The 13,317-nt window shown below is 39.4% G+C and overlaps 1 protein-coding gene across 1 annotated transcript in view; it reads right to left on the reverse strand.

The window, feature by feature from the left end:
- The window catches only part of COL6A5 (collagen type VI alpha 5 chain), an 89,237-nt gene that overhangs the window by 12,270 nt on the left and 63,650 nt on the right, over window positions 1–13,317 (reverse strand). Inside the window, exons 37-38 of the mRNA XM_053930345.1 lie at window positions 11,947–12,155; window positions 1,265–1,954 (exon numbers count right to left, since the gene is read on the reverse strand). Coding sequence (XP_053786320.1) covers window positions 1,265–1,954; window positions 11,947–12,155 — 899 coding nt within the window. The remainder of the gene's footprint in view (window positions 1–1,264; window positions 1,955–11,946; window positions 12,156–13,317) is intronic.

Below are 13,317 nucleotides of genomic sequence, written 5' to 3' on the forward strand. Positions count from 1 at the left end.
GCCTCACTGTGAAGACACCCTTAACTCTCTTGCCTGGCAGCGCCCAAGCCCGCTGCCTGGCACAGAGGCTCTAGAAGAGATTTGTGCCCACGGCTTATAAGAATTCAAGTCAGAACCAAAGCTAATTCATAATGACAAGTTAAGATTAAAGTCCTTGGAGTAGGTGGAACATGGTGCTGGTGGGATATTATTTATTACAGCAGTATCTCTTGTTAAGGGCTTAGGAACTGAAGTATAGTTTAATGAACAAGAGCACAAATCTTGGATCAGAATGCATGGAGTTGAGTCTAGAATTTGCCAACTATTAACTGAGCTTTTGAGCAATTTATTTAATGTCTCTGAACCTTAGTTTTCAAACTTGGAGAACGATACTGTTCTTTAGGGCTGTACTAAGGATAAAATCCATTGAAAGAACATTGTATATAGTAAACACTCACAGGTTAGGATTAGAAGACACTTTTCATCCAAATAGGGCTTTTCTGGCAAATATTTTCATAGTGTAACAGTAAAGTTCAAGGTCAATAAGGCCTGAGATTTTTCTTTGTGGTTTTCTTACTGCCTCTTACTCATGTCTTAGCCTCCACCACAGTTGATTGAAGTGAGGATCACGTTACTATGTCATATGGTAGGTTGTACACAGAGACGTGATATGTATTACAAAAGCAATAGAAGGAAGCAGCCCAAGTGCCTGTCAGTGGATGAGTGAATAAAAAAGCTATGGTACATTTACACAATGGGATACTACTTGGCTATAAAAAAGAAGGAAATCTTACCTTTTGCGACAGCATGGAGCAAGGATAGACCTGGAGAGTATTATGCTGAGTGAAATAAGCCAGTCAGAGAAAGAGAAATACCATATGATTTCACTAGTATGTGAAATCTAATGAACAAAACAAGCTAACAACGAAATATAAATGGACTCATAGATACAGAAAACAGACTGACAGCTGTCAGAGGAGAGGGGGTTGGAGGGCTAGGTGAAAAAAGGTGAAGAGATTAAGCAGGGAAAAAGAAACCCCTCATAGGCAGACAACAGTAGAGGGAAGGAGGAGAGGGTATGCGGGGATGAATGGTGATGGAAGGAGACTTGACTTGGGGTGGTGAAGACTCAATACAATATACAGATGATGCATTATAGAATTGTACACCTGAAACCTATATAATTTTATGAAATGATGTCACCAAAATAATTCGATAAAAATAAACAGATACATAAATAAAATGTAAAAAAAGCCAACAGAAGAGAAAAGGTTTAATGACTTACGTCTGATTGAGTAGACAAATGGCTTGACAAACTTGATGATATAGTTCAAGTCTGGCTTGTGGGTTCGACCAAGCTGGACTAAGTGATGATCCAGTGGGTGGCTGGCTAATTCTTCTAATTCCTTGTCATTGTGCACAGGACCAAATGAAAACACAAATATGGAGTAGCCCTGACACTTGGCTCTTAGAGACACATTTCTTAAGACTTCCCTGTCTAAGGGGTTGGTTTCCCCAGCAGATATAACGAAGATAACTTTGTTTTTCCGCAGATTGGGGGTTCCTGCAAAGACATTGTCAATTGTCCACTGCAGGGCATGGCCAACAAAAACATTCCCATTGAGATGTTGAAGAGAGTCTTGGACATGACGTTTCATTTGGTATATAGTGTTATAAGTAACCAAATCAAATTCCAGGTAGACAGGGCATTCTTCAGTGTCAGGCATATAGCCTGGAGGAGAGTAGGTTAGGACTGCCACTCTATCTCCTAAGACGGAAGTCAGTGGATCTGGGGCAATGTGAAAGTAATCAAGCACTGAGGTTATGAAAGCTCTCACTTCCTTAAACTCATCGTTTCCTACTCTTTGGGAAGAATCAATGAGGAAAGCTACATCCATGTAATACTCTTGAAGAGAGGCATCTCCAGGTTGGTCGAGAGGACCTAGTTCTTCTTTTCTGCCATGGTTTTCATGTCCTGCAACAGAATAACTCAAATCACTGTTCTTTTAGTAGAAGAATAAACTCAGAACTCCTAGCCAAGGAAGACAAATACACAGCATGGGGTTGCCATGCTTCTCTCCCACACCCATGGCAGACATCACCAATCAATTTCAGTACATGTTCCCGGGTTCACTCTCCAATTACGTCTTCACACAGTGCATGGAGAGCCATTACCATTTGACAGGCATTGTTACGTGAAAAAGTCTTATTTGCTACCCCACCCTAGATCTTTGTCAAAGGCTGATCAACACACTTTGTTAAAACACATGAAAAAGTATTTCATAAGTGTTCTGATAGAAGAGAAAGGGTTGACTTACCATGCTGACATACTTCTTCACGCATGTCCATACCAGAAATATTGCTGCTTCCCCCCGCCGCCCAGTTTTCTCTTTATATATGAGGAACACCTTAATTCTTTTCCAAAGGACCCAACAGAACTATTTTCTAAAGAGGTGTATTTCACCTACAAAATCTCTAAATATAGGTTCTCTTCCTACTTATAGGATTAGCCTGAGAATCCAAGAAGCTACATGCAGATGGTTATTTCTTGAAAACTCTAAAATTTAGTGAAACATAAGGTGTGATTATTTTACTTTGAGTCTAAATTCATCTTATTTAAGGAGACTGGGCGTTTAAAAATATTTTCCTTCAAGAAAACCTGGCAGAAGTGTGGATAAAATGTACATAGCCATACTGTGTATTTTCTGGAAATGTCACGAAGCCAAATTCCTGTCTTCAAGCTTATGGAAGAATTTCCTCAGAGTGGCAGAGGAGGAAGGGCTGGCTCCCTTTATTATTGACAAGGCTTGGAAGAAATGAGGAATTTCCAGCTGAACTTCCAGGGAAGCACACCAAGAGATTAGCCTAACTTTGGGCCAGATTTAGGCCACAATGCCAAGGGCATGCCAGTATCTTTAGGGAGAAGCAGGGTGGAAGGGGAATTTAGGGAGAAGAGAGAATCTATAGGACCTAACCATGTGGATTGGGATTAAGTATGCTGTTAAGTAGCTACGCTGCCTTTCATGGCATTTGTGGGAAACCTCAGGATATGCGCGAGTTATCTAGCAATCTGACTTGGAATTTGTCCATGGGCCAAAATTAGCCACACGGTCTCCCTAGGGAAGCCGCATGTACAACTGAGGCTATGTTACATGCATGTTTCTTTCCACATGAGTAGATATTTTTCAAGTTAATCTTTATAATAAAACATCTCATGAGGTTGATAATGCTTTCTTTTTCACTCCTACACTTTCTGAGTATTTAATTGAACATTCGGTTCACTTCAGGTCTTATGCTCAGCTCTACACATGTCTTCTGTCATTTAGTCTTCCATGCAGCACTATGAGGGTGGAGTTACCATCATTCCCATCTTACAGATGAACAAGCTGAGGCTTGGAGAGGGTAAATAACTTGGCTGAGAAATGACAGCTTGGGAGACAAGGCAGGATTTGAACAGCTTCAGAAGAATTTGTCATCGCATATGAGGGGAGAGCAGATACAACAAGGGGCACATTAACCATATCACCAAAGGCCCTGGGATCTGGTTTGAAGAATGAATATCTTGGTCAGTTGCTGTTACTTCAGACTGAAACCACAAAGAAGTTTTCTTCCAAAAGTAGGCAATTCATATGAATTAAATAAAATTTGTAATTTTTCTTCTCCAGGCATTGTAGAGCAATGGTTATTAGCAGAACCTACGGAGTTTGTTTGAGTCCTGTCTGCCATTCATCGGCTCTGTCACCAGGCGTCTGCTCCTTACCTGTTTTGTTACCTAAAAAATAGTAGTAACATACTACAACCTTATAATGTTTTTTAGGGAGTTAAATAAAGTTTGCACAGTGCCTGGAGCAACCCAAGTACTTCAAATAGATCTCAGACATCTGAAAATCCTGCCTGTGATACCATATTTTGCAAATCAGAATTTCCATAGGAAAAAATACAAAGTCGACTGGTATTGGTGGAACAGAACTTGCACGCACAGGTATAAGCACACACACACTCTCAGAAATGAGGAAGCCCATTCTGTTGTGTTTACACATGCATAACTGCAGGGGAGTGGGCAACAACTTTCACAGCGCTCCACTTAACACCGCCACCCCAGGCCTGCTCTCCCTGTCTGGCGAGGTCACTGGTCAAGCTCTAAGGTGAGCCAGCAAGGTAGGCAGGCACGAGAGTGTGTACCTGACAGCATGTCATTGATTTTAGGCCAACGGGAAATAGAGACATTTAAACTCTTGTTTTATTGTATGAAGTCCTCTTTCCCCCATTTGCCTGAAAGAGTAGGAGTAACTATTTTAAAATAGATTTTATCCTTGTCCCTCAAAACTTAAAAAAAAAAGTCTTTCTTGATCTAGATTTTTCTAGGTGGCACTTAAGTCTGTAAGACTCACTTTGCCATCTACTTCACACTCTGAAACAACAGTGTGCACGAGGGACCAGCGTGCAGAGAAAGCGTGGTGCATGCCAGGAGTTACTTATACCTAACACCTGGATTTGAACTTCAGTTTTATGGTGTTATTCTGTGCTTTGGCCTCTGAATGAGTTCATAAGCAAGGATTTTTTAAAAACTGAAATAAAAATTTAAAAAATTGTACCACCAGAATTATTTTAAAGTAACTTTCCCAAACTATTCTCAAATTTGGCAACTGAGTGTATTTCCTCATTTGTAAATGCTGCCAAAGCCATCACCACGCAACATTGCATATAGTTAAAAGTTAGTGTTTGTGTGTGGACGGGCGTGGGTTTGAATCCTGGCTCTGCCCCTACAAGCTGTGTGACTTTGCTTGTGGTTCTTAACCTTTGCATCGGTGTCTTCACCTGGAAAATATAAAATGTAATCATCATCATAATAATAATAGATTTGTGGGTAAAGATGAAATGAAATTGTGTAATAAAGTGCCTGTCATTGTGCCTGGCACATAGTTGCACTCAATAAGCAATAGCTCCTGTGGTTACAGTTATTCCTCCTACATTGGTCGATCAGCAAGCAAGACAGAGTATGCAACGCTTTGAGAATTGGACAGCATGAAACAAATATTGGCCCCCGAAGCTTTGCATTGGTACTTTTTATTGAACTGATTACTTTCTAACTTATATTAGATACTTTTTTCTGCATACAAAATATACTCTTGTCAGAATAGTCTCCTTGAGGACGGGCCCCTGATTCTTTTAAAACCAACCAACCAACCAACCAACAAAAAACTTCTCCAACCCCCTGAAGATACTAACTTCTGGTTTAACTCAGATTAGGAGTCAAATACATACTTCCTACACAAAAAGGTATTGGAATAGTCATGGGAAAGTCCATGTGAATGCTTAGTAGAGCCCTTTCACATAATAAGCACTCAGTGAGGGCTGCCACTGTCACCTCTACCACCACTGTCACTACCATCCCACTCTCCCATCCCCATCGCTACACTATCACCACCACAATCACCTCCCCACCACGACCTTTATCATTACCACCATCACCACGCACCCTCATACCTCTCCCTCTGTCTCCAACACCAACAACATCACTGCTACCAACATCTCTACCACCTGCCACTCCCACCACCCCTAGCAGCAGCAGCAAACACCTTCACCACCATTGTCCTCACCAGCCCAGTGACCAGCACCGGCATTATCACCACTACCATCCACCACTATCACCATCACTGCTAATACCAACTTACTACTTCAAGTATCCAACTTTTATCCATTAGAAGTGGTCCACATGATCAAACGTCTCTAATAGCCTAGAACACGGCTTTATTAACTGCAACAAATGACTGCATGAGACATACAGCAGCAACTTCAGTGTATATTTGAATTCAAATGGTCCACGTACCTTGAATTCTCTGTTCACATTAGTTCTGTCCACATGTAAAATCTTCAAGGAAGACAACCAAAACTACAATAACAATGTAATACAATCCTCAAAAAGTTAAAAATAGAAATACATATGACGCAGCAATTCCACTTCTGGGTATTTATCCAGAGAAGACAGAAATACCAACTCAAAAAAATATCTGCATCCCCACGTTTGTTGCAACATTATTCACATTATAATAGCAACATTATAAACAGTATATGTCTATATTCGGCCACAAAAATGCAGTCTTTCCTTTTGCAACAACATGGATGGACCTTGTGGGCATTATGCTAAGTGAAATAAGTCAGAGAACAAATACTGTATAATCTTCCTTATATGTGGAATCTAAATTTTAAAAAAAATCAAACAAGCTCATAGATACAGAAAATAGAGTGGTGGTTGCCAGAGGTGGGGGGTGGGAGTGGGAGAAATGGGAGAAGAGGGTCATAAGGTAAAATAAATAAATACATACATAAATAGATAAATAAATATGAGGTCTGTCCTGAAGGTATCCAGCCATGTAATATGAAAAATAGAGACATTTATTGAAGAAGATACAAGAAGATACAAGAAACATTGTACATAGGACAATGACACTTCAGTTCCCCTCAAAGTATAGGCACCTTGGGACCTCACACAGTTCTTCCAATCGCCATCAGCTGTCCCATCATATTTTCTTGAATCTGACCGATGGTCTGAAATCTCTTCCCTTTCAAAGGTGATTTTAGTTTTGGGAAAAGCCAGAAGTCACAGGGCACCAAATCTGGCCTGTAGGGGGTCTGAGTCACCTGGGTGATTTGATGTTTCACCAAAAAACTGCAGGAGATATGATGCGTGAGCGGGCACATTGTCGAGATGAAGCTGCCAATCACCAGTTGCCAATAGCTGCAGCCTTCTGAGTCATCCAAATAGTTTCCACGGAGGAATGTTCAAGCCTAATGCAAAATTTGATGCAGATTTGTCGCTCTACTCAGTCATTTTGAATGCGATGGCCACACAGTACACATGCTCACTCAACAGTGTCTACCACCCTCACTGACTAGTACAGCAAAGTTGTCATTGTTCACACATGCACATTCCAGTCCACTGTCCTTGGTTATCAGGTTACATTGATGTTGTGCAAACCATTCTCATTATATTAACAATAGTTGGACTTTTTCTAGACAGACCTCACACATAAATAAATAAGATGCATTGATGAGCAACAACAACAAACCAAAAAGAATCTAATCCAAATAGTAAAGAACTATTAAGTCCAATAAAGGACTTTAAGATGATAAAATGATCTTAAGATGATAAAACTTAGCTATGAGTTTTGATTTAATAATAAAACAAGTAATTCATAGTCATAATATTTTCAGAATTTTATGTCAGATATGCAGCCAATAAAATCTGAGCAGCCTGGCAGGAGCACAGGGGTTGGAGGAAAAGAAGGGAAGGCCCAGTGGGGTTTGGGAGGGGGAAGAAACTGTGTAATAATGCATTTTTAGAGTCTGAATTGAACTCTATCTTTGTGACAGTTTTTTAGGGTATTTTAAGTTTTTCATAGATTCTAAATATGGAATCTAGCAATAAAAAATAATCTGGCATTTCTCTGGCCACAGGGTAATTCAGGCAGAAGCAGAAGGCCAGATCAATCTGATTTTCCTGATCCCTCTGACTTTAAAAGCCATTTGCAGAATGAAAACAGTGTTTGCTATTAAATTAGAACTTCATCGTATAACCTGTACACGAGAAATACGTAACAATTCTGGAATGACCATGTGACTCCAACTGTTACAAATAAAACCAGGGTTACGAATGCTCACTATACTGAGGAGGCAATACTTTCAGAGGCTCGAGGTCAGACGCGGCAAAGGCACCGATTTCTAGGCACGCATCTCCCAGAGCTAATCCCATGCTTTCTGAAGTAAGGTAGAAAGATATAATAAGCATGAGATGACAAAGTGTCACTTTCATTAAAAACTTTAGGTTATATTCCTATCAACATCTTATTTTTAAATCAGCAAACAGAGAAGCATCCCTGAAGTGGGAACACAGAGCAAACTTCCCTCTCTTCCCCAAGCCCCCAATAAAATAAATCCCCAAGCAAAACTAAATGCAACAACCTCAGTCCACAGTCTGAAATGAACAGGAGACTCAGTCTATTCCCAGAGATCATCAAGATGGTTGAGACTTCCTAGACAGTTCCTGGCACGGGTCATTAAAGTTTAGACATGACCGCACTTCTATTGCTGACCTCTTCTGAATGTGCACTGCAGATACGAAAGCAGGGCATTCGGCTGGTGTTCCATGGATGACTCCGAAGCCAATTCTGCTGCATTTAATTCCGGTACAGATTTAAATTTAGCAGAAGTAAAGCTATATATTCAAGTTCACTACAGGACAGCAAAATTAGAAGCAAGCTATGGGTTCAGCAAGACGTAAACAGTTAAATACACACATTCATTAAAAGTAACATTATAAGGACACAGAAAAATCAGTATGAAGCTTGAAGCAATATGTAAAATGTATGACGATATTATGTATGAAAAGCATGATAGGCTGTTGAATAAAACTATGTAAGCCTATATGCCTAGGGAAAAAGCAAAGCATATATTCCATACCACAAACAGCTCAGCTGGCTAAATTGTTTGATTTGGGACTCTGCATATCAAAATTTTTATATGGTGTAATGGTACTTTTTATAATTGTTTAAAAATTAGCAAATCCTGAGGGTGTAACAGAGAGACAGTCCACAGGGTGTAGGACCCACCCTTCCCGGCCACTGAAATTCTAGTTCCATCACTGTGGGGGCATGGAGTTTCTTCTAAAAAACCCCCCCAAAACAGGGTTTCTCTCACTATTGACAGTTGGACAGTAATTCTTTGTTTCGAGGGGCTGTCCTGTGCACTGCAAAATGCTTAACAGCATCTGTGGCCTCTGCCCACAGAAGCCCACTAACTGTGACAACAAAACTGTCTCTAGACATTGCAAAGTGTCTCTTAGGGCAGGTGCCCCCGACGGATTTGCAAGGGGTGATCCCTAAATAGCGTTCCAACTCTAATACCCTATGATTCATTCAAAGTTAAAAGACATATTGGCTTTTTAAAAAGAGCTAATTTGTAGATGATAATCAAATTAAAGGTAGAAAAAAATGTAAAACAAAGCCTGTGCAAATTGTCTTGAGTTCAATTTCAGCCTCACTCAAAGAGGGAAGTGTTGTTGCCTCTAATTTCTCAATAAAATTCTCTGAAAAGAATATCAGCTGAAGTTATCCTAAGGCCTGGAACTGCTTAAGACTATAAGGGAGACATTTAGATGGATGGATGGATGGATGGATGGATGGATGGATGGATGGATGGATTAAATGTTCAGTGGTCTTCGATGAGCAAAATAACATTGTAACCCAGTGCATCTGGAACTCTTTGGCAACAAATTCTCCCTTCTGTTCTGTGATGCTAGATACCTAATTGCTTTCAACTCCACTGAGAACATAGAGCAAAGCTGGCACACCAAAGTGGTAGAATGAGTACTGGCTCCCAAACTTCAGCCTGTGTCAGAATCACATGTGCTGCCTGCTAAATCAGATTGTTGAGCCTCAGCCCGAGTGTCTGGTTCAGTAGGTCTGGGATGAGAATCTGCAGTTCTAATGAGTTCCCGGGAGATACTGATGTTGATGGTTTAGGGACCACACTTTGTGAATCACTGGGATAGTGGATCTCAAACTTGAGGACATACAGAAATTACTGGTGGTGGTTTTAAAGCTTGTAGCTTTTCCCGCCCCTCACACCTCTAAATCTGAAGCAGTAGTTCTAAGGAAGGCTTAGAAATCTGTGCTTATGAAGGATTTCCATTCCAAGTGCTTTTGACACAGATTGTCCTTGAGCTGCTGTAAGGAGTGGGAAGAGGTAGAAGAGGTGATGGCATTGAAGATGAACTTGAGGATCAGAGCAGAGAAGCAGAGAAATGGGGCATTGGCATAAAGACAGTGGTTGTATTTCTTGTGAAAGAGGGTGATACCCAACTCATTGCCAGCCCACAGGACTCTGGATTTCTTAAATGGTTATGATTCTTGACTTTCCCTCTAGACTTTCAGTTCAAGGGCAGAAAGATCAGCCATCAGCCAAAAGAATCACATTATAAATGAGTAATAAGCAGAACATATGGAGGCGCTTATGCAAATTATCAACCTTTTATTTGTGCAATAAATACATCTGGAACTTAGCAACACTCAGCTGTTAGTGACTGAGTAAAATACTTGAGCCACAATTTACTCTCCATGAGGATGGCACATTATACAGAAAGTTCTCAGTAGATTTTGGCAGTTGGCTAAAGGTGATTTTAGGAAAAAAAAAAAAAGGAATAACACAAAGCCCCTAGACAATACTTATGATCTGAGATTAAGGTTTACTTTAAAGGATAAAAATTACATATTATCCTTAGGTCTGAGACTCACTGTTTCCAGGCTCTCACAACCTGACATAATCCTCACGGAACTCCCAGCACACTTCAACCCAGAAGAAACTGGGCGGGGTGGGAATAACTGACAATGTACGTTTTTTTCTTACTAGAGCCACGTGTAATTACTTCTTCAGCCAAATTGGATCTTATGATAGCTACGGGTATCTTGATTTCCAGACATCTGAAAAACCAAATAAAAAGTCTTTCTATTATTACTGAACAACGGCCATTAAAGATGGTTGCAAAGATGAGTTTCTTTTTTGTCTTTTCTTAAATATCTAGTCCTAAGACTGTGCTTTCAGGGATCATTTCTATAGTTCATGAAATATCCGGTCATATCTTTGTTTCCTAAAAAGGTTCACATTTCTGAATGATTAGACTTTAGAATGCTTACCTCTAACAAAACTATCACAAATGACAGTTCGTTATTCTAACACAGCCAAAAACAACTTCTCTCTTCCTTTGAAACCAAACCATAATAAATTCCTGTCCCTTCAGGGCTGTCAATTATTCCCATATCATTAAAATAAACACCCTGCATTAACTACACCCATTAAAAAGAATGAATATTTTATTTCCTTCTTCAAACTATGTCTCTCTGACAATAAAAGTTGTTTTAACTAAAAACACACGCACTGGAGTGCCTTCATGCCGTGGTACTACACACATTCAGTTTTACTGCATTACATCTTTTTTAAGGTTTATATTTCAACTAACCATTGATTGACTTTTTAACTCTTAATTCTAGCTTCTTTTATAGAAATTGATTTCTTTATGGAAAGTTTGACTGTTTTAAGGATAAAGTTCAAATACTTATCCTTCAGAAATAGGGGGACGAGGTAGGGATATTTCCTGGTGTTGAACCCAAGGAAAAGAAAATTTATCCTAGGAGCTACTAAGAAAAAACACTATTCATTCTTATGACTAATTGGCCTGAAATTGGCCCTTCTTTCTTTTGAACTTGAATATTCTCACAGTACCCATGATGTTTCTGATACAGCACTTTAAATGCTGTCATTCTGGCCTAAGGGGCATTTGGGGAGATTCTACTTGCACAGATGGCATGGCTGAGTCGTCAGTTTAGTATGTCACTCTTTGTCATAGAAATACTAATATCCTATGTATCTGACTTACTTTAATAACTATTGAATCCTGACAAAAGGTATTAATTACTGCTTTGCCATTCGGGTGTGCAGAGGATACAGTGGGAAGGTTGATGCTTTATCATTTCCAGGTCTCTCAAAACTAACTCATACAAAATCACGCAATCATGAATTCTGGGGCACTGGCCAGGCCAAGTTTTAAAGTCATTTTAATCCCTTCATTGCTTTGATGTTCTCTATATTACCTTCTTCTCTATCTTACCTTCTTCTCTATTACCTTCTTACCTTCTCCTAATGCTCTTATCAATGCTTATGGAACCCAGATAAATCTTAAATTTGACAACAATATCAGGGACATTTCTTAGAGCTTACATTAGCGATCTCCTGCGTAATACCTATCACCATTTAAATCTTCACTTTCAATAAAAAGAGTGGTTGTAGCTACCACTTTGAACCTGAAAACAGTTGCTTTAGATCCCAGCCTTAATGTATTTGATTCTTTCCTAGTGTTAAAAGACAAGGACCCAGTTATCTAAAAATTTCCATTGTAACTTTTCATTTCCTTACCAGAAGTAAGACTTGCAATTTCTTCAGAATCCTGGTCTTTTTCATATTTAACTATAACTTTTGGTGGCATTAACATCTGGCTTGGAATGTGAACCAAATGGTCATCTCCATTGTCATCCAACATAAAAGATGAGTCTGCCTCAGCACTTAATTCCTGGTCAGTGTAGCTGCTCTCTTCTAGAAAAATCCCACGTGGCTCAGGAGTAACTCTAGAAGATACAAAGGAAAGCTCTAGATAAATGTAGATAACTTTGGGGAATGCAAATATAATATCACAACAAATTAATCAGCTATTGAGTTACATCTTAGGAAAAAATGATTGGTAAAAGTCTAAATTCATTTCAATCAAATAGTTCACAAATATTGATTATACGTATTATTTAAAAAGTATAAACTGGTAAATTTTAAAATTCCCATTTATCCTTCCTTTTCCTGCATCTGCTTATAGCCTATGAAGCGCTACTTTGGAATAAACCGAGTCTGATTTGCCACAGAGTTTTAGACACACGACAGGGAAGTCAATGATCGGTTATCGGTAACAACCAAATAATGTCTCAGATAGCTACCAATCACCATGTAAAAAGTAGTCATGTAATCTACCAAGAACTGCTCTGAGAAGAGTAAGACTGTATAAAACACATCTCACTGACATCACACCTCTTAAAATCCTCATAGTCTCTACATTCATATTCTTAGGCATTTAAGAGCTCCCTATAATTTGAGAACACTTTTTATTTAGATGATGATAGAAACCATATTCAATATAAGTTTATTCTTATTTAATTCATGTAAATAAATTATACAGTTTCAATGTCCATGTTTACATTTGTATTTGGTCCTGGTGTTTGGCACCCATGAGTACTACTTTAACTATTTGGAGTTAACCAAAAAGGAAAAAATGTCAGATATAATACACGTATATGAGTACTACATTCACACCAAGTAAAAGCCAAATGATGCCATGACGCCCAGTCTGAATGGTCACTGCACAGCAGCGCAGGTGCAGACAGGCGGTGAGGAGCTGAGTCCTCCCCAGCAGAGGTGGGAGACCTGAAAGCACAGGTACCTCCACAGTGTGCATCACAGTGTACCCACACTGTATGTTTCTACTTTTCAGGAATTCTATTTTGGCAAAGTAGAATCATCCATTACATTCAATTAGGGTTTTAAATTTGTAGAGACATGGAAATAAAGAACAGACTGACAGTGAGCAGAGGAGAGGAGGGAGGGAGATAACCGGGGAAAGAAGGGCAAGGGTCAAGTCAAGGAACATGTGTGTATAAAGGACCCATGGAGTAGGGGAGAGCAATGAGGGAAAAGGTGGGACAACTGTAATGGAACAGCAATTAAAAAATTAAAAATAAAAATATT

This window comes from Desmodus rotundus, chromosome 8 (genome assembly GCF_022682495.2).
Source record: "Desmodus rotundus isolate HL8 chromosome 8, HLdesRot8A.1, whole genome shotgun sequence".
In the NCBI taxonomy this organism is placed as follows: Eukaryota; Metazoa; Chordata; class Mammalia; order Chiroptera; family Phyllostomidae; genus Desmodus; species Desmodus rotundus.